Source organism: Rissa tridactyla, chromosome 3 (assembly GCF_028500815.1).
Source record: "Rissa tridactyla isolate bRisTri1 chromosome 3, bRisTri1.patW.cur.20221130, whole genome shotgun sequence".
Lineage (NCBI taxonomy): Eukaryota > Metazoa > Chordata > Aves > Charadriiformes > Laridae > Rissa > Rissa tridactyla.
In genome coordinates, this window is record NC_071468.1 from 83016143 (window position 1) to 83035940 (window position 19798).

Genomic DNA, 19798 nt, shown 5'->3' on the forward strand with positions numbered 1-19798 from the left:
CTGATCTCCAAACCAATCTATCAAATCTGGACCCAGGTGCTATCCACCCTGAGGCTGTGACTCATTGGTTGTTATATTTAAAAAAAATAATAAAGTGTATTCCAGGTTTTAAAATGAAGGTAGCTACTGCTGCACCTTGTGCCAGCCTGCTGGTGTTGGTGTGGGTTAGTCAGGATTTCCGTGCTCCAGTAGATGGGGATTGTGGATTAGATGCTCAGCTCAAGGCATTTGTGTAGCTGAACTGCAGGCACCTAGGGGACTTCCTGGTCAAAGGAGTGTGATCTGTCAAAGTGAGCAGTTTGGGAAGTATGAGTCAGGAGTCTGAGATCTGTTTGTGCCCTGCTTTTTAAACATTACATACTTTTATCCCTTTGGATCTCATACAACATTTAGGATGTCACTTTGCATATGCTTCACATTGTTGTGTCTGATGAAGGCATGTTGTAACACTGACATATATATGATTTTGTGCAAGTCTGTGCTATAAAAAACTTAAGCGCAAATGGATGAATTAAAGCGTTGGATAAAAAATCCTGGATGTTACAGTTGTGAAAAGTATCCGTCTTCCCTTGTTAGCCTTCCCTACCTCATCACGCCAATCGGTGATCATCACATACATAACCAGGCATATTATTCTGACATCTTTTTTGCAGTAAACATTTAAACGTGCATTTTACTGTGGATTATCGAAGCAGATTAAACTGAAGAAAGAACACTGAAACATGATTTAATAAACGCTGAGCTGATGGAGGCATGTTAGTGTTTGATAATGTCGTATCATGATTTTTCCAGTTCTGTTTGTACAGTGAGCAGTACAGCTCCGTGGTGGTGGTCATGCTGTCATTAAGGCTTACACAGCACTGGCACTTTCATTTTAAACTGTGAGGTTTTTCAAGTGTTTCTTTTAATGGATGGGAAAATTTACTTTTGGCCTTAAGTTTCTCATGTCGCTTAACTTTCTGAAATCTATTTTTTAATTACAAAACGGTGGGTTAAAATTCTGTGCTCTTTTGGGTTGTTTATTTTTGGGGTTTTTTTGAGTTATCAAAAAATGAAAAGGCTGTTGCTCAAATAAGAAGAAATTTTATAGATACTTTGTATGTATATTACAAATACGGAAACTACTTAAATTGCGAAATTCTGATATGAGGTGGGATTACTACTTCTGTCCCATTGCTACTGCAGTCATACCAGTCTCAACATACTGGGTGCTATATAAAGGGATATAAAAAAAGCAATTGTGTCCTAAAGAGCTTAGAAACAGATTTAAAAGAGGACTTGGATATTTGAATCAGACTTGGTTAGAATTTAGTTACCTTTCTTCATACGTGTTTCGCAGAACCAGCCTGAATGTGGAGGTCTCTGTAGGTGACTCCGTTTTAACCACTGAAATTCCCTGGGTACCTAAACTTGTGTGCCCAGAGACACTAAAGCTGTTTTGACAGGCCATAGCTGTTTAGCAACCAGCTTAGGCACTTTGAGGCCATAAACTAGATGTTTTAGCACTTAAAATTCTTGTAAGCATGCTGTCAATGCACCTACTAAACACACTGATAACCAAGAGTTCAGTGCGGAGCTCTGCAGCCCGGCCAAGAGAAAGAAGGTTCACCTTTTTACACATTAGGTCAAGTGGCCACATCATTCACCAGTGATCAGGAAACCAAAAGCCTTTACCATGAGATGCCTGAAACCCACATCTATGACGTTCCACCGATCTCTAACTATGATTAGGTTGGGGCACTTTCTTCTTGGAGGAACTGGGCCATTGTGGAACCACTGTGCAGCCAGTGTGCCACTTCTGTGAATCCAGATCCATTTTATTTTCATGAATCTGCATATATCAGAGAAGCAGGATCAGACAGTTTGTTACTTGCACCTTGGCACAGCTCCATGATACTGTATGAAAGTAGACTTGTACCCAGATGCAACCATTTTGTCCTTGCCATTGTGAATGTGTGTCCTGTGCTTTTGGTCTGGAGAAAAGGAGGCTGCGGGGAGACCTCATCGCTCTCTACAGCTACCTGAAAGGAGGGTGTAGCGAGGTGGGGATCAGTCTGTTCTCCCAAGTAACAAGTGATAGGACAAGAGGAAATGGTCTCAAGTTGCACTGGGGGAGGTTTAGATTGGATATTAAGAAAAATTTCTTCACAGAAAGGGTTGTCAAACGTTGGAACAAGCTGCCCAGGGAAGTGATTGAGTCATCATCCTGGATGTATTTAAAAGACAGGTAGACGTGGTGCTGAGGGACATGGTTTAGTGATGGTTTTGGCAGTGTTAGATTAATGGTTGGACTTGATGATCTTAAAGGTCCCTTCCAACCTAGACAATTCTATGATTCTTTGAATGCCAGCGTTATGGTCCATACTTAAACTAGCTTTTCTTTTTTGAATGTTTTGAAAAATTCTGTATAAAAGTAATTAACTCACTCTAAAAATGTGCTCTTCACACTTAGTGTTATGTTTTATGGTAGTATAACAAGTTATGATTTCAAAAATCTACATGTATAAACTGCATATTTGAGCATGGCATAAAAATAAGTGAATACTTATACACAAATTATGAAGTAGAACAGTGAATTTGTCAACATGGGAGTTGATATCCATCTGGATCAATGAAATAAGTGCTATAGTTGCAATTTTCTCTAACTGTCATGTAACTAAATGGCATAGTAGTCAACTAGTTGAATACCCATACTGGATTATTTTCAAAGGCACATGGAGGGCACGCAAAGATCTTTTTCATCTTAATCTTGGATAGGACTAGTTAATGGAAATGTGTGTGTGGCTTCTGCTGAAACCTTGCTTCCAGTTCTGGTCACTGTAAGAAGCAACAATTCTGATGGAAATGAGGAAGGAAGAAACGCGTAGAGATAGTAAAGAAGTATTGATGTTTTATGGCATTTGAAGGAAGTGAAATTGGATGAGTAATTTTGAACTAAATTCTGAAATGCTGCTTGGTAAATAGTAGGATAAATTCTGAGTGTATCACTGCAGTGAGATTTATACAAACGCAGCAAACATGACTGGATAGATTTCTACAGGAAGGCCCAATGTTTTTCTGTACAGTAGTGATATATAATTTCTTTGTATTAGTAGGTAAGGGGATGGGAAGCAAGAAACGCCTTTCCGTGTGAAATGGAGTAGTGTCAACATTGGCACTTTTATTTTGGATTTTATTCTGTTGCCATCTTTATTGCGTAACTTATTGCTAATCTTTTCAGCAGAAAAAAAAATATGCTTTTAATTGTATTAATGCAGCTTTTGAGTTTTTGGGAGAGCTTAAGATGATAACTTTGTTGTTGTGCACATTTCCAAGTAGCTGACATCACTTCCGTGTCTGGGGTTTCTTGAGAGAATGTAAAGCTCTTCTGTCTTCTTCAGTGAAATAAAAACTCTCACTGTTTTTGTTCTCTGCATCGGCTAATCTCCCTATCTCTTCAGTTCTTTATGCTGAAATCTTCATAGCTACCCCATAGCTGAAGAAGCCTCAACTTCCCCCAATCACTTCTGTTTCTATTATCAGCTCTATGGCAACATTAAAATATGACCAAGGCTCAATGCATTTGTTGCCAAAACATCAAAATGAGAAACTGTGTTGCTAATCTTACAGTGATGCAAAAAGAGGGAGAATGTTTGGAAAGGAAATCTCCAAATTCAAGTATTATTCAAGTTCCATTGATCTGCAGAGAGCACAAAGCCCCTATTACTTGTCTTTGAATCTGAGTGCGATGATGGTTTGTTTCATTTTACTTTGCCTGAGTTTTCCTTGAAAGAACTGATGTTAGTAGTTGAAATTCTAAGCATCGAAGCCATTTATCATTTTAGAAATGCTCATATATCCCTACCCAATCTACCTAGATTTATCCAAGGGTGTTGGTCCTGCAGGTCTTGTTTTTTAATTATTTGTTTGTTTCAACATCAAAAGGTCATGCATTTCCTTTAAAAAGATTTTCCTGAGCTTAATCTTGGCTGTACTGGGTAGCGGAGTTCTGTGGATGCTGTGGCTGGCCTGGTGTGGTCTGGGAGCAGAGGAACTGGGAGCACCATCTGTGAAGAAACCAGTCTCTATATTTACAGCCTGGGAGCCCCTGAGGGTGGTAGTATGTGCCCCTGGCAACACTGGTAGGAGGAGAGAGGTCTTCTCTCATGTTGGGGAGTTCTGAACGCTTGTAGATAAAATTAAATGACATTGTATTAAGTCTGCATGCCAATATGCGGCCAGTGCAGATTAGGAACTAGTAGTGACTTGAGTTTCTGTTATATAGGTGGGCTTCTGCATTTTATGCGGTTTACTTTTCCAGCTCAACCTAAAGTTTCACTCCACTTTAGTAATCCAGGCTTGCAAAGGCATGGTTTATGTTTGCAAAAGGATAGTTTGTGGTTACAATATCTGCATCCAGATAAATGGCTGCAATTCCAGGTGTAGGATGTAGAAAATAATCCCACCTGCTCTGCTATGCCTATACGTCCAGCACAATCCTTATTCAGGTAGGAAAAACATTCCCTTCTTTTATAAACCCAGGGTTTATTTGATCTGATGGTAAAATGAAAAAGCACACCTGTCTTTACATAAATAGGAACTCCATGACTTAAAATAAGTAAAAACCACACCAAGTTATTACCATTGTAATGAGGCAACTGGTGGTTCTGGAGCTCTTGACACAATGGAAAACTACATGTATATAGTTTCACAAATGGAATGATGTTTGATGGTATACTTGTCTAGTGTTAGAAAAAAGCCTGAATAAAAAGTAAAATTGTATTTATCCATTTCTTCATGGAATTAAAAAGATTTGCTTGTTGGTAGAAGTAGCCGGCTACTTCTGCTGCAGCACATATTGATGCCCCATCGATTCTAAGCATTTACCCTATTGCAAGCATTTGTGTAGGTTACTATGAATAAACATAAATACTGATTTGTACGTGTTGCCCTTCCACTGACACAGAGATATATTACCTTACTTTGGAAGTCTGTACACCCTTCTGCTTTGCATAGATGGCTAAAGGAGATGCAAAGCACCCTTCTTCGGAGAGGCAATTTAGAGGAGAGAAAAAGGTCTTTGTGCGATTTTACGGTGTAATCTGGATATAAGTAGGGCAGAATTTGGTCCCGTGAGTTTTATTCTCTGCACTATGAGGCATCTTGCTTTCCTTTCTTAACAAAGTAAACCAAAAAAGTCCTTCATATTTTTCCTGTTAAACCTTTTTTCTTGTAATGGGCCAAAATATATTTTTAACTTGCTTCTTTAGCCCTACTTTTTACTTTTTCATTGTTTGTCCTTTAGATCTCACTATTTCTGCACTCTGTTCTTTGTCCTTTTTTTACCAAGGGATACTCCCAAAGAAGTATTGCTTGACTTTTTATGCTAATCTCGCTTCTATTTCAATTCATGTTGACTTGGAGAATATGCCTTGTAAATAGGAATACCAACTGACATACTGAATATAATCCTCAGTTTCTAAGCACTGGTTGTTTTCACAGCATCCTTAAAGGGTAAGCTGTCTTACTATCCAAATATCATGGCTGGGAAACTGAGGCTAACAAAGGCTGTATGATTTATGTGCAGCCACAGAGGGAATAAATGTTGGGCTTAGAATTCCTGGCTTCTGTTCCTGTGTTTGGACTGGCACCGTCTCTCGAAGAAATACTTGATTCCTTCTAATATTACGTACCCTTCCATGTCTGTTAAACGTAGCCATTTGAAAAGTAGCTGGTACTCGGTTCTCTCTCCGTCTGCCCTGTTCAAACTAATGGACGCCTGCAGGCAGGCATAAGGTATCGTTACCTTTGACAGCTGGTATGTTTTATGTTTTAAATTATGTGTTAGGCAGAATTTTTGGATACTAATTTGGTATAATGAGATGCGCTTCTAATATCAACCCTAGTACGGGAAGGCCTTGCAGCCAGCCTACTCTTTATTTAAAATTATTCCATTTCAGATGTCCTAATGAGTGCTGTGAGTTGTGTAATTCTTTCATAATTTTCCCACATTCCCAGAAGGGAACTAGGGCATGGACTCTTTTTTTCTGTTTTTGTTTTGGTTTATTTCAAATTAGGGTGAGCACAGAATAAAGATCTAGGGGAAGAGTTTTGTGAAACGCTTGCTATTGTGAGAACGGCAATTAAGAAAAAAAATATTACAGTCTACAAATGTTACTGTTAAGGCAAGTCTCGATGCCACCGCTGTTTGCCATTATCTTATAAATATCTTGACTCTGACTTTACAGTGCTGTTTATAGAATTTAATAAAGCAAATGTAATAATGCTGCCTGTGCTTTAATGCACAATCTCAATTGAGTTGACCAGAAGATAAATAGGAACAGGAATGATAGTACGTTCCTACAGATTGTTTTTAATAAGCATGTTATTTAGTTGATCAGCCCAGTGCAGTAATGCCTGCTATCCTGCTCTACCAGACAAATTTATTAATGCTTCCTCCCCTCCCCATTTCTCTGAGAACATTGATTCCCTGCAGACATATCTCTATTAAACCTCTAGAAAGTCACAACTTCCAAATTAGATTAAGTAGCAGGAATGGTACTAGAAGAATCAAAGAAAATTGAGTGCGTTATTGAATTCATGCCACATTGTCTCAGGAAGAGATGGGAGTTATGTGCAGTGGTAACTTTTGTCCTTACTGTACTAACAAAGCTGTGGGCATTGCTGTCAAACCTGATTGTCTGCAGCGCATCAGGATGAAATGAATCTTTTCTCTTATCAAAACTCATACCTAGTGAGCTTTTACAAATGAGAAATAGGTTTCAGAAGGAAGCTTTACAATTGATCAAAATCATTTGCCATTATTTGCTGTACGCAACCCCGTCCGAAAAACCCTGCTGACAAAAAATTTAAAAAAGCCTCTGGCTTTGGATTGTGAGCGGACTGGCTTGTCATGCTAGCAGTTGCAAAATGCAGATATTCATTTTAAAGCTGCCTATTTCTCATTTTGATCTGACATATTAAAAAGCATATAATTAATGGTTGACATTAGTAATTAACATTAACTTTATGGTGCTTAATATGCCATCATTCATCCATCAAATAACTGGTACGCATAATGTCTTTGCATAAAGGTTTTAATTGCACCGAACGATCCTTCAGTTCTCAGGCTCTACGGTTTAAAGTAGTTGTAAATGCGTTTTTTAAATATGTGAATTTTTTTTATTATTATTTTTGAACGTAAACGTTGTTTTTGTTTCTCCCTAGGAGCGTGCACAAACGTGTAAGCCAGGGACTTCAACTGGGGAACGGGGCCCCCGACGCACAGCTTCCATTAGCGGCTAAAGAGCACCACCTTGCTGTCGCCAGCGCTCTCTGGAGAAACTTCTTCCCCTATTTGAAGAGCCAGAGAATGTCACAGATGCCACCTTCCCCACAGCTTGCTGATACAGCTGCAGGTTAGCACTGACTCTCCCTGCGACTACTGGATTTGGTGCTATTTTCCTGGCCACAAACTTTCAAGGATTTTGTGGTTTGGGGTGTTTCTCCTTCCACGTAGTAACTTCAATATGCATAAATGCAAAAAGTAGATTCCATGCTAAGTATTTTGATAAGAAGAAATATTGTAGTGTTGAATTACTTGATAAAATACAAACAGATTGAGAACTCCAAAGGGGTTTGAAGCTATACAAGCCTGACTTCTTTTTCCCCTACTAGTCACAGATTACAGTCAACATTGCAAATGCCATACAATATAAATGACGACGACTTCTTTCAGTATTATCTAGAATTTGTATCTTTTTGTAGAAGTTTATTGTAATTTTGTGTTGAACTGTTCTTTTCATTATGGTTGTGATTCAAACTAAATTTTTAAAAATAATATTTTACATTTGAATACATTTTTTAAAAGGTTGATTACATGACGATTGTTTTTTGCTGAACCTTTATGGTCATGATCGTAAAGCTATTTCATAATTAATTTTGATTGTTTATCTTGTTTTACACTGAAGGCTTTTAATCTTGAAGTACAGCGTTCCATATGTATGTGAACTCCACGTGCAACGAGTTAGCATGGCAGTAAATAGAAAGAAATCCCAGTTTGATCTTTAACACCAGTAGCTAGCATTGTATTCTGTACTTACAGTGAAATCTTGTATCTATTTAATTTAGAGAAGTGAAATATAAAATATTTTTTTCCCATCACGGTATGAATTAGATAAAGTTCAGAAGTACTGAGTTAGTAATAGGAAAGTTAAAAGACCTTTCATTTAAAGCAGCTCTGCAGCAGTTAGTGGGTAACACTAATGAAGGAGGCAGCGTGCAACGGTAGTGGTCTGACGCTGCTGAAGCATGTATGGGAAACAGCAATACAAATCAAAGGAAGAGGTTGTCCGTGTCAAAACTTTCATTCATTTCCTACAGCGTCACATCTTTTTATTTTATATTAACACAGTGAAATAGCAAGAAGAGCCACCTATTATAAAACCCGCTTAGAAGCAGAGGAGTGCAGTTGTGACCTGCTTTATAGAGCTGCGCTAGGCAGTACTACAGAGGAAGGCAAACCCTTCCCACGCTGTATGAGCTTCTTGCCTTAGAGGTTGCAGCCCAGAGGAGAGAGAGCAGCTCTGGCAGCTCTCCTGCTCCCCCTGCCAGGCAAATAGCCTGGGACTCACGTTATCCTTCCCGTCTCCCGTTTCTCCCCCATCCACGTTATGGCTGATGCTGCAGAAACAATGTGATACTCTGGGAGAAGGCTGCCACAAATTGCTTCCTCACCTAAGGCAGAGTGGGGACTCTGTATGACCTCCTTTTTTATTCCGAGGCACAAAAGGAAATGTGAAGTCCTTCGTAGCTTAAGGTAGTCTGGCCCTACACCATTAATTAAAAGAGCTTCATTATTATTTCTGAAAACTAGCCTTTCCTGCCTAACTCAAAGTCAGCTTCTCAAAACATGCAGTTTTATAAATCATTATTTTAATAAATTAATATCACATTTATTTTTAACTTGAATTGGAGAATTTGGAAACTAGTGAGGCCTTTTATTTCATTGCCCTCCAAAGGCAGGTTTCCAGATTCATCTGATGCTTCTCATTTCCTATAACTTAATAACTGCTCAGCATTTCAGATTGCGTTTTCTTCCTCAATTTAAATGCATTTGTCATATGCAGCATAAAGAATGTGCTGTATTTTTTATGCTGGTAGTGTTAGATATAGATTCCACAGTAGACCTAACAGAAACAGCAAAAGGTTATGCTTCATTAACAAAAAGTCTGCACAAATTACTGTCCCAGTTTCTAGATCTGCAACTGTTATATGAAGATCTTTTTTTCAAGAAGCAGCTTGTCTATAGTGCTTTATTTATATAGTAGCTTCTGATACATGAAAGTCTAATCTAAAAATAGAAAGATACCGGCTTTTACTGAGTGAATTCTTTCCAAATACAGTTCTTCATTGCAAGAAGTGTGTAAAAACTACTAAGCAAATAAATAAAACTCAGCCCTGTAAGGCAGGGTAATATTTATGTGTACAAGGGAAGAAGTAGTGGATGGAGGCAAGAAAGGGAGGCCAAAAAGACAGAAAAGCAAGTTTTTAAGACATGTTTTTTTATTGCATAGGTGGTAGAGCTATGCCTTCAGGATTTATAATCTGTGCTTTTGTGAATATATTTAAAATTGCATTTGTTTGGATATGTTTTTCCTCCGGTGTGTCATTTTGACTTACAGACTCCTTGGGACAGAGACTACATTTTAACATGTGTGCAAACGCTATCTGTTACAATAGTTGCCCAGTTTTAATTGAGATTTTTGGTGCTCCCAGACTGTGTATTATTAATCATAATTAATTTTCAATGCTTTTTAGTGCAACAGGGATGTACTGAGAAACCATTAACACAGTGCCATGTTTTTTTCTCTTTAAAATCAGGTTTTACTCTCTTAGCTTTGGATATACCCAGCAAAGCCCTATCAGATCTCCAGCCACAGCCCGTTCTATCCATGATGCAGCTCTTTGGATGGGATGACATGGTGTGGCCTCAGCTGGTGTCAAGATATCTAAGTCATCTAATTCAAAACAGGTGAAAAATTGCAACTACTTGTTCTTCCAGTACCTTGTCGTTCCTTCATTAGAATTGAGGAGGCTGTTGCTTCGAACAGTAATGTGTCATTGAGGTGGTCCAGGTTCTTTGCCTCTGCTGAAGTTCTAGGTTTCTTGAAATCGTCTGGGACATTTCATAGTGGGTTGTGGGTGTTATTTGGGTTGAGTTGTTTGTGTGTTTTCATGTGTAAATAGCTTAAGATACTCAAAATTTGTCAGGAAGATAGGTAAGTATTTTGAAAGACTTATTTGTCTTTTATATAGCAAACCACTTATTTTTTTCCCAGTGGAAACAGTGTTACTGACAGATTTTGGGTGGGGGCCTAGACGATATCTTCAGAGAAGTACTTCTGCGAAGAACAATACTGCATTGAAGTGAAATGCCTGAACCATAACCTATTTTTAATTTGCATAGTTATAGTTATCCACCTCCCTTCTATTGTTGTTTCACTTGGGCAAATTGTTACAGTTTGGCAAGGCAGTAACCTCCTGCCCTAGCTGCACTTCAAGTTGAATAATTTAACTTCGTAAATTTGAAAATTTCCAGTTAAAAGTGCTGGAGTTATTTTTCACATAAACTTAAATCTTCTTATAAAAAGACAAGATAAACATTATCATACAAATCTAAAGATGCTGTAGTAAGTGTTCAGTGTTTTGACTTCTTGAAAACAAAGAACTTCCCCAGGAAGCTGAGGAGGATGGCTTGGGCAGCATTGAAAGTATTGGGAAAATCATCATGTGGAAATGCACGCATTAAAACTTTCTTTTTGGCAAGCTTGGAACACTTTCTGAGTATATATTAATGTTCATGTGGCTCAGATTTCTGAGACCTGCTAAACCTATTAAATAATAGATTTAGAAAAATGCATGTTCTCACTCTTTCTGGTTCTCCCTCCTGCGTTCTCACTCTGTGTCACCCTCTGCTTTTCTGAATCTTCCCCCTTGCTGGAAGCATGGGACAGAAAACACTCACACAGAGGCCAATGTTTTTGCCCCTAAGCTGTTGGGGTTGCAGTTGCCCGGCATCGAGGAGAATTGTGTTTCCCCTGTCAGTTGCCTCAAAGCCAACAAGGGGAGACGAGGCAAAGGTATGTCCCGACCTCATCAACAGAGCTGTAAGGTGCTCAGGTTTCCTTGTGAAAGGACAGTGAGTACCTATGATAAGACTTTTTTGGTAGAATTGTACAGAGGTATCATGCTCTGAACACTGTCATTTTATTATGCGCTAATAAGACAGCAATTTTTGTAGCGCGATTCATGTACTTATTTACCTTAGGCAGTTGTAGAGCAAAAGTTACCAAAGTATCTAAGTGCTGGGATCTTAAGACTTCATGGTTACTGCCTTGCGATAATTTTCACATCAAACATTCTCAGTTAAAAAGCAAAAAGATTATTTCCATGATGATGCTGGTATATACCCTGCAAGCTCTGCCTGGTCTCTTTAAGATTGAAGCTTATTCTGCATATCAGCTATTTCAATATTGATAATAAAGGTTCTGATGGACAAGCTGTGCCCTTAGGAACGTGCGCACAACTTCGGCATTTCTTTTGCAGTAGTGCCTAAAAGTTCCTCTCCAGATCTGTGTTGTGTAGTGCATGATAGTATTACAACCTGCTTAAACTGACTTTGAGCATGTGTATAAGCTCACTGGTTTAAAAAGACCACTTGCCGTGCTTCTAGCAGGTAGTTATTGTGCTTTTCTTTCTTAAGGGTTAGGAGCATATTCCTCTCTAGTTTTAGGAAGATGCTTAAGTGGCCTACCTACCAGCAAGCAACAGAAACACGAGTGAGACTACAGCAGAAAATGTTTTTGTGAGCCGTTGGGGCCAAGTAGCCTAGCTGTCTACATCAAGATTACATAAGGCTGGAATTTTTTGTTATTTATACATTACTAATAAGAGCATTAAGTCCGTAGGCATCCTGGGTTTTTTTCTCTTTTGGTACTGGGATTTAATTATAATTTTTTATATTTTATTTGCTTGCATTTGGTCTCCTTATTTGTTTTGTCAGTAGTACTTCAGAAAGGATGTTCAGACAAAATATACAGTTGTCATTGGTTTTAACTAAATGAAATAGAAAAAAAAACAACTTTACTAATGTTGCTCAGTGAGGAACAGAATCCAGTTTGGTTTACATTTGGACCTGTGTTGACTTTCTGTTGCAAGCATGAGTAAAAATTCAGTAGAAAATAAGTAGATTTATATGTACATATATCAAGAAAAGAGTACAAGCATTTTTCATTAAAGTCAAAGCACCTAGGACTGACCAGGGAGGAAATCTCTTACATAAAAAGGTGTAACTATTTTCAAGAGATTTCACTGACGTGCAGCACACCCGGAGCTCATCTGATAGGAATGGCAAACAGGGTGCAGCACAGACCCGCTGCCCGTTAGCAAGGCGTTTCTGCAGAACTAATGATGTGGGGCTGAAGTCCTTGGGAAAAAGTGGCTCCAGCAGCTACTTGCGGTGGTAAGGCAGGTGAAACTTTGGGAATACCGAGCAGCAGAGTAGAGGGATTGCGCATTGAGTGTTGATGGTGCCATTGACTCCGGCCTGACACCTGGCTGGTAGAACAGTAGCGAGGGTTTGATTGAAAGTACGTACAGCGAGTTTGCTGTGCGTGGGCATGTATAGACTTGTGTGCGTATACATCCACAAATGCATACGCCTGTAAGTGTACATCGAGGATAGCGGTTTCCTTTCTCATCTCCGAGCTGCCTTTTTACGTTTCCCCTTTTTGATCTGTTTCTAACATGATGTATCTTTATTTGCAAAAGCAGACCTTCTCTTCTCCATCTTTTACGTAGCGAGGACAAAGCAGACTTTTCAGAATGGTGCGGGGCACCTGAGCTACCTTCATAGGAAAGGCCTGGGTAGCTTAAGCCGTGTCAATAGGAAGTTCCAAGTTGATTCAGATAAACTCTTCCCAGCATTATACATCATCAGTTTAGGTAATACTACCAAATTATCCATTGTTAGAATAAAGCGTTTCCTATTGTGCGAATTTTTTCCCCTCTGTTTTGTTCTATGTAGAGAGAACATACGTATGTGCGTATATATGCTTTTATATTACCGTGTATGGCATTACCAAATTTATCATGTTGTCTGTATTTAGGCATCAGGATATTGTGGACAAAGTCTGTAGAGTACACAAAAGGAGTGCCAGTTGGCCTTTCTGTTACTTTAGTTCTAATTGTTTCTGTGCACTGTTTTTATACGTCTACAACCAAATGAAACACTCTGCCACCTTTTTGCATACTTTTATTAGATTGCTGTACCTTTTTCTTCCTCTTCTACCTGTGCAGCGCACTGTGTGAAGCTTTTTCCAGTATGGGATATACGTCCTACGAAGCTCTGACAGTACGTTCTTGGTTTCGATGCATTTTGCAAATGTTCATAGATCAACCGACTGGTATGCTGGCCAAGACAGATGCTGAGCGAACAGTTGGTAAGTGTTCGCATTTCCCTAATGTTTGCAGTAACGATTCTATATTGCAAAACTGGCAAACATTTTCAGCTAATTACAAAATGTATTTTTGTTTGTATTCCTTTACTTTTACCTAATTACAAAATGTGTTTCTTTACGCTGCTTGTGCTATTTATTGATAGTTTGCCTGCTCTGCATATGACAAATTTATCACAAACAAAGATAAAAGAGCTTGTTTCCTTGGAAGCAAAGAACAAAAACTTGCTCCCAAGGAGACAAGCTATTTTTCCCCCATGGAGAAACTGCTCTGAAAAAAGTGAAAATCTGAAGTAAATAGTCAGAAATCATGCTGTGAATGCCCTAAAAGAAAAAAAAGGGAAAAAAAAATCCAGTTGCAAGTAATTCTTTCATTTTCTATATTGGATATTTTGCTTTCTTAGAGCAATACTTCATCACTTCTATAAAACACTGCAGTTCTAATTATTTGTAAAACACATCTTCTAACGACAGGTTTTCATACACATTTTGTAGATTTTGCAGAAAACCGTCAGTAAAATGAAAGACTTGGTTATCTATCACTAATACTCTTCATTCTCATATATCTGTATCAGAAACATAACTAGTTTAGACACACGTTCTTCGTCTAGAGAGATAGTTGCAGAATCCTTGTATTTTAGACATTTTAAAATCATGTTTCATTTTATGATTTTGGGACCCAAGTAAATCAAAAAGCACAACTGTATACTATATTTACTGCTCTCTTGTAACAAACAGAGAAAGCCTATATGGAGCAGCTGACTGAAATGACAAGACTGGTTTTTAAGCTCTCAGAAGTGGAAAACATTCTTTCAAAGGCTCCTGATGAAGAGTCCGTTTTCAAGCAAGACCCTAAAAATGCTCTTGTCCAATTCATTAAGGTACTGTAAATCTCTGTGTTAGCTTCATAGGACAATTTTTGGGAAAAGAAATTATGTATCAGATTTTGTTTGGTGTAGGAAAAGAAATTATCACACAAACCTGGTAAGAGACTTAGTAAGTAAGTTTGTATTTATTTCAATGTTTCTGTTTTCTCAGGCTGTTGGTAGAACTTACAGTGGCCTTCAGACGCTCCCTGAGAAATCTGCCATGGTAGCCAAGGCTCTGGAGTATTTAGGTGATGTATTAAAGTATGTAAAACCTTATCTGAAGGTAAAAGGACCTCCAGAAGGTCTGCAGCTTACATATTGGATCATAGGTAATTATTTTGCAACCTCTTCTCTTTTAGGAAATAGTTTTAAGAGATCAGTAAAATGTGCCTTTTAATATTCTTTTTTTCTCTATACTGTCCATCTTAATGGTTTTAAAAAAGAAAAGTCACTAAGATGTTACAGTTAGACATTTAATTTTCTTCCACTGATTTTTTTTTCTTTATCCTGATGTCTAACCTCCTTGTGCCTTTTTTTTTTTTTAAATTACCTCTGCAAATGAGTATTTTCAAAAGTATGATGTTTTCATGTCTTTTACCACTGAAAACCACCCATTTTACCTAAACAAAACCAGAAACAATGACAAGGCAGTGAAGCAGTGTTACGACAGGCTACATCATATTTACTGGAGTTATGATAGTGGACTGGTTGGCTTAGGAATGTGATTTGCTGCCTTTTAGAACTGCTTCTCTTGCATATAATTCAAATCTAGTATTTGTTCATTAAAGTGTGGAATCCCTGATAGGGTGGAAAAATAAGAGTGCTGTTTGGTATGAATAAATGAGCCAGTCTGACCCACTTACCTTTATGTACCTTAAACCTTATGTATCTTAAATGCAATTCATTATCTCTGTCTTTATATGCAGTGTATATCATGATTATGAGGAGTACAGTGGAAAGCATGACCAAGATGCAGAAAGTGCATCAAATGTAATGGAATTTGAATTTTGTAAAATATTTTACTTTTCTATTGCAAGACCTGCACATTTGAATGTATAAAGCACATGTCGAATTAAATGTTTTTAGATATCCAGGTGTTGGGTTGGAGCCCTGTAAAGTAATTTTAGATCGGTATTTTCCTTTCTGTCTTGCAGTAGGAAATGATTAATCTTCAGTGATGCTCTTGTGTGCAAGAAATTGTCCTTTCTTTTTAGTTAAGGAAACATAAAAAAGGTTTAAAAGAAAAAAAATGTTTAAGTGTGTTTCAATCACTTCTTCCCATTCAGTGGGCTCGTTAAATTATAAGGACAAAGCAAGAAACTTAACAAATCTAAACACCTCTTGTCTGTGGTCAGATTGTGTCTTCTACTGTCCCATACATCACAGCAGTGATAATAGGAGTACTTTTAGCAGGAACGAGCGTGTTTCTTTCAAAGCAGGAAGCTTAGACAACATTATTAGAAGTATCGTTAAGTGATCGTTCTCTTTCTCTATGATTGATCATTGTGTTTTCTTTCACTCCACAAGATTAATGTTGTTTTGCGTTGTTTTTAGAGATGGTAATGGATGACTTTTATAGATTAATAATATCTTGTAACAGCCTACTTTTGATCTTTCATTATTTTCAAAGTCTTAAGCATATTTTCTTGGGTTATTCCTGTACTTTCAACCCAGCAAACTTTCTTGCTTCTAATTAAATATAAATTTAAGAATGTCTGTGGGAACTGCTACATAGGAATCTTGTTTTATTTAATCTGTATTTTGAGTATTAACACTCAGGAGTACGGAGTTATTTTCTCAAGAAAAATTACACCTCACCTGCAATAAAGATGTTTTTCAAAGTCAGGGTATTTACACATCAACACCTTTTTACCGTTTTTTTGCAACTGAAGAGCAAGATCTTAAAACTGACTCAAAGCTGCGCAAGTGATACGTTAATGTGTTGAAAACTAGAAAGATGTTCTCTGAGGCTCTCATTTTGGGGACTGAGTGTCCACAAAGATCTGGAGAGACCGTGCTGCTTTAATGAAGTTGTCTGCCCCTCGTTCTTTTTAATTTGCCAAATTAGATGCATTAAATACAATTGGAAGGATACCTAATGTTTTCCTGACATTGAATCGCTGTGTTAGTACTTGCTGATGTGGGCACAGTGGTATTAGACAAATGTGAAGGGAAGGCAAAGGCAGCATCTCTCTGTAAAGTGTGATGAATGCACACAGTGAGGTAAATGTTTAAGTCCATGTGTGCTAATTGCAGTAGTGTTATGTATCAAGTTTAGTTAATTTTTCTGCAGGGATGTGAGAGACTGTCCTTTCTTTGCATAACTGTACTTTTCCTAAAGCAGGTTCACTTGCTTAAAAACTTGTAATGTATTGAATCAATTTAGTACTTTTATTTTGCTGAACTGCAAATGGACTTTGAGCTGTCTTGACTGGGCTTTTTCTAAGGGGATGTCATGGAATGAGAACGTGAGAGTTAGACATTTCAGTTGCTGTTGCTACTCTTGCGTTATCTAATTGAACATAATTGCCTCTTTAGGCTTGCTTTTTTTTTTTCCAGGCTGTAAATGGCTTTGGTTTTTCTTGAGTGTTTTTTGTTTGTTTGTTTTTTTCTTCAACAGGATGTCTGGTAAAGTTCTGGGCACCGATACTGGCTACTTCCAAAGCTCAGCAACTCTTGTTCCGCATCGTGGATTGCTTACTGCTGCCGCACTCTGTGCTCCAGCAGGACAAAGAGCTGCCTGTGGCTTTGCTGTCTGCCATTCGGGAAAGCCTACCTCTTTATCTTCAGGTAAATATCTGAACTCTGTTATCAGCAGACAAATGTATCTTCAGGAAAAGATTCATATTGCACAGGGTGTTTTCTTTTTCCCTAATCAAAACAAGCATTGACTGAATTTAAAGAAGCAGCAAGAGGAGTTTTTTCTTCTTGTAGAAGTGGAAGGGAAAATGCCACCCCGTTGGCTTTCCTCTCGTTGCATGCAGCTATGCTGTGGTGCACTCCAGAGCTGCTAGTCTATTCACTGTATATAGAAAGCTTTTAGCCAGCCTGCTGTTTACACTGGTCTCTGATGTGAGGGGTTTCTGAAGCAGTGGATCAAATAATCATAATATGTAGCAAGACGCTTGTTGAGATGACAGAGCAAACAAATGTTTTAAATCATCCTCGACTTGGCTAACTGTAGATAATTAAAGATGAGCTACTCTTTTTTCGTTGCTCTTAGCAACGAAAGACAGTCCTCTTCCTGTCGTAGCACTGTTTTATCTTAATAGTTTGAGAATATCTTTTGCTGAATCAAGTTCCTGGTGCTTACAGTCTTACGTGACTAAAGCCTTCTTGCCCATTATTCGTGTTATTCTTCTCTTGGCTTAACTATCACTATTGAAACTCCGTAAGGCTAGTTCATGCTGCAGAAAGACGCTAATTCCAGATGGTGAGGAAGAGAAAAGAATATATTTTTTAAATAAATAAGTTGACATGTTTTTCCTTGGGTCTTTTTTGCTGACTGTTTTCCCTTCCCTCTTAGTCTTCACTTTGATTGCAGTCTTAACAGATTACGTTACAGGATCGTATTGTGAAACAATGCAGTGGTGACATTGTAAACATCCCTCAGACTTATTCCTTTCAAAAGTTGCGTTGTGATCAATGGCATCTCATATGGAAGTGAATATGATAACGTAATGATGTGCAGAATACGACTTGCTTTGCTGCTCTGTAGGTATTTTCAGAAGCTATATATACGTGTAGGACTATCTGGACACTGATATTACCACAGAGTGTGACTGTCTGCTTGCTAATTTAGTATTTCAGTCAGAGAGCACTTTTTCGCTGTAGTCTGCGCATACGGATGTAGTCTTAAGATGAAGCCACTCAAGTTGGCTTTGAAGTCCGAGTGTTGTGGACCCTTGTTTCCTGTTCTCTTTGTCATTCTCAGACTTCCTGACCTCACTGTCATACTCTTCAGCAGTCTGCTGTGTAGTCCATGTGCTTTCCGGCTAAGCTGGATGATCTTATTGACCAAATAGGTTTTCTTAGACAAATGCTGCTTCTAGAAAACCAGTAATTCTTTAATTTGACAAACACTTTTGGGGAGAGAAAACAAAGATGACAAGACTTATTTTTCCTATTTCAATGTGGAACATCTGCATTTTATTAGTTGTTTGAATTTACAAAGTTCTAACATTTTTAAGTGCTTCGAAGTGCTTTATTCATTCCAAAAGGCTTCCTTCCCCTTTATTTGGGAAAGTGGAAGAGTTCTGATTTAGGATCAACTCAAAATGAAAATATTTCAATATCAGTTAAAAAAATATTCTCTTAGGACTGCATCTGACCTCTTTTGAGATTAAATGGATTCTAGGCACTCTCTGACTTCTCAAGTTATTGTTTCACAGTTGGCTTAAGCCAAGTTGGCTTGAGGCTAAATTCATTCCCTTTCACCCCTACATGTGTTTCCCATTTAATTTGCTTTTAATGATTCTGTGAATATGAGATGACTGCAATTTGAGTCGATTCAGCTAATAGCTAGCCCCACAAAACAAAAAAACAAACCCCCCAAACCCAAACGGGCTTATCAGAAAAGTGATAAAACAGGAAAGCATGTAAACATGGTGGGAGGAAAGACAGGGAAACAGCATTGTCTGGAAATAAGCCCACTTTGACTAACTTAAGGTACTGGTGAGATGTGTGATCGGACTCCTTGGATGGCTGCTTTATGTCTGGTGACCATTCCTGGAGGTGGAGCGGTGGTATTTTAGTGCAGGACCCTTAATTCACCCTAATGTTAGGCAAACCTTGTTCTGTAGATCTGTCCCTGTTAATACTCTAGTTTACAACTTAATCCCTTGGCAGTTACATGAAAATAAAGAAATGGTAATTTGGAGACCATGCAAAATATCTTCTTATACATGCAAATTCTTTATTCATAGTCAAAGCATAAAAGCCCTTGAGTAGCATTTCTACTCGGAGGTCTTTTCAATTCCTTTTTTTCTTTCCAGTCTTCTGAAAAGTTCCAAGCTCCATCTCAATCTTTTCTTCTTTTCTTGTCCTGAATTCTCTTTCTTCAGCTTCTTCAGTGTGGGTTGCTCCTCCTTTGTCCAAAAAACCTCCTTAGATCTCAGAAAACATCTTAGTTTGCAAGCAATGGTTTGCAAAACTTCTCTTTCCAGAGATTCCAACAACTAATCTTAATGTGGTTTATTTGATCCTTTTATGTGGGTTTAGAAAGGATTTGAAATCAATCTTAGTAGAAGGTAACTAATTTCACATTGATTGATGCAGAAATCTTAGTAAATCCTATAGAATTCCTGAATTGTAGAGAAAAAGATGGCCCAAACACTTGCATTCCCAGCCTAATGGTAGTGCAGCTGGCCACACAACTTGGGCAGCAGGCTTAAAAAAAATGTTGTTGTCACTGTGCTGTACTAAGAGAGGGCA

General features: G+C 38.1%; 1 protein-coding gene across 2 annotated transcripts in view; it reads left to right on the plus strand.

Annotated features, from left to right (window-relative positions):
- Window positions 1-19798, plus strand: part of MMS22L (MMS22 like, DNA repair protein) — a 97813-nt gene that overhangs the window by 63578 nt on the left and 14437 nt on the right. For both annotated transcript variants that reach the window (XM_054197048.1, XM_054197050.1), the window contains exons 15-20: window positions 7207-7397; window positions 9862-10012; window positions 13339-13481; window positions 14235-14377; window positions 14535-14694; window positions 16986-17155. In XM_054197048.1, coding sequence (XP_054053023.1) covers window positions 7207-7397; window positions 9862-10012; window positions 13339-13481; window positions 14235-14377; window positions 14535-14694; window positions 16986-17155 — 958 coding nt within the window. The remainder of the gene's footprint in view (window positions 1-7206; window positions 7398-9861; window positions 10013-13338; window positions 13482-14234; window positions 14378-14534; window positions 14695-16985; window positions 17156-19798) is intronic.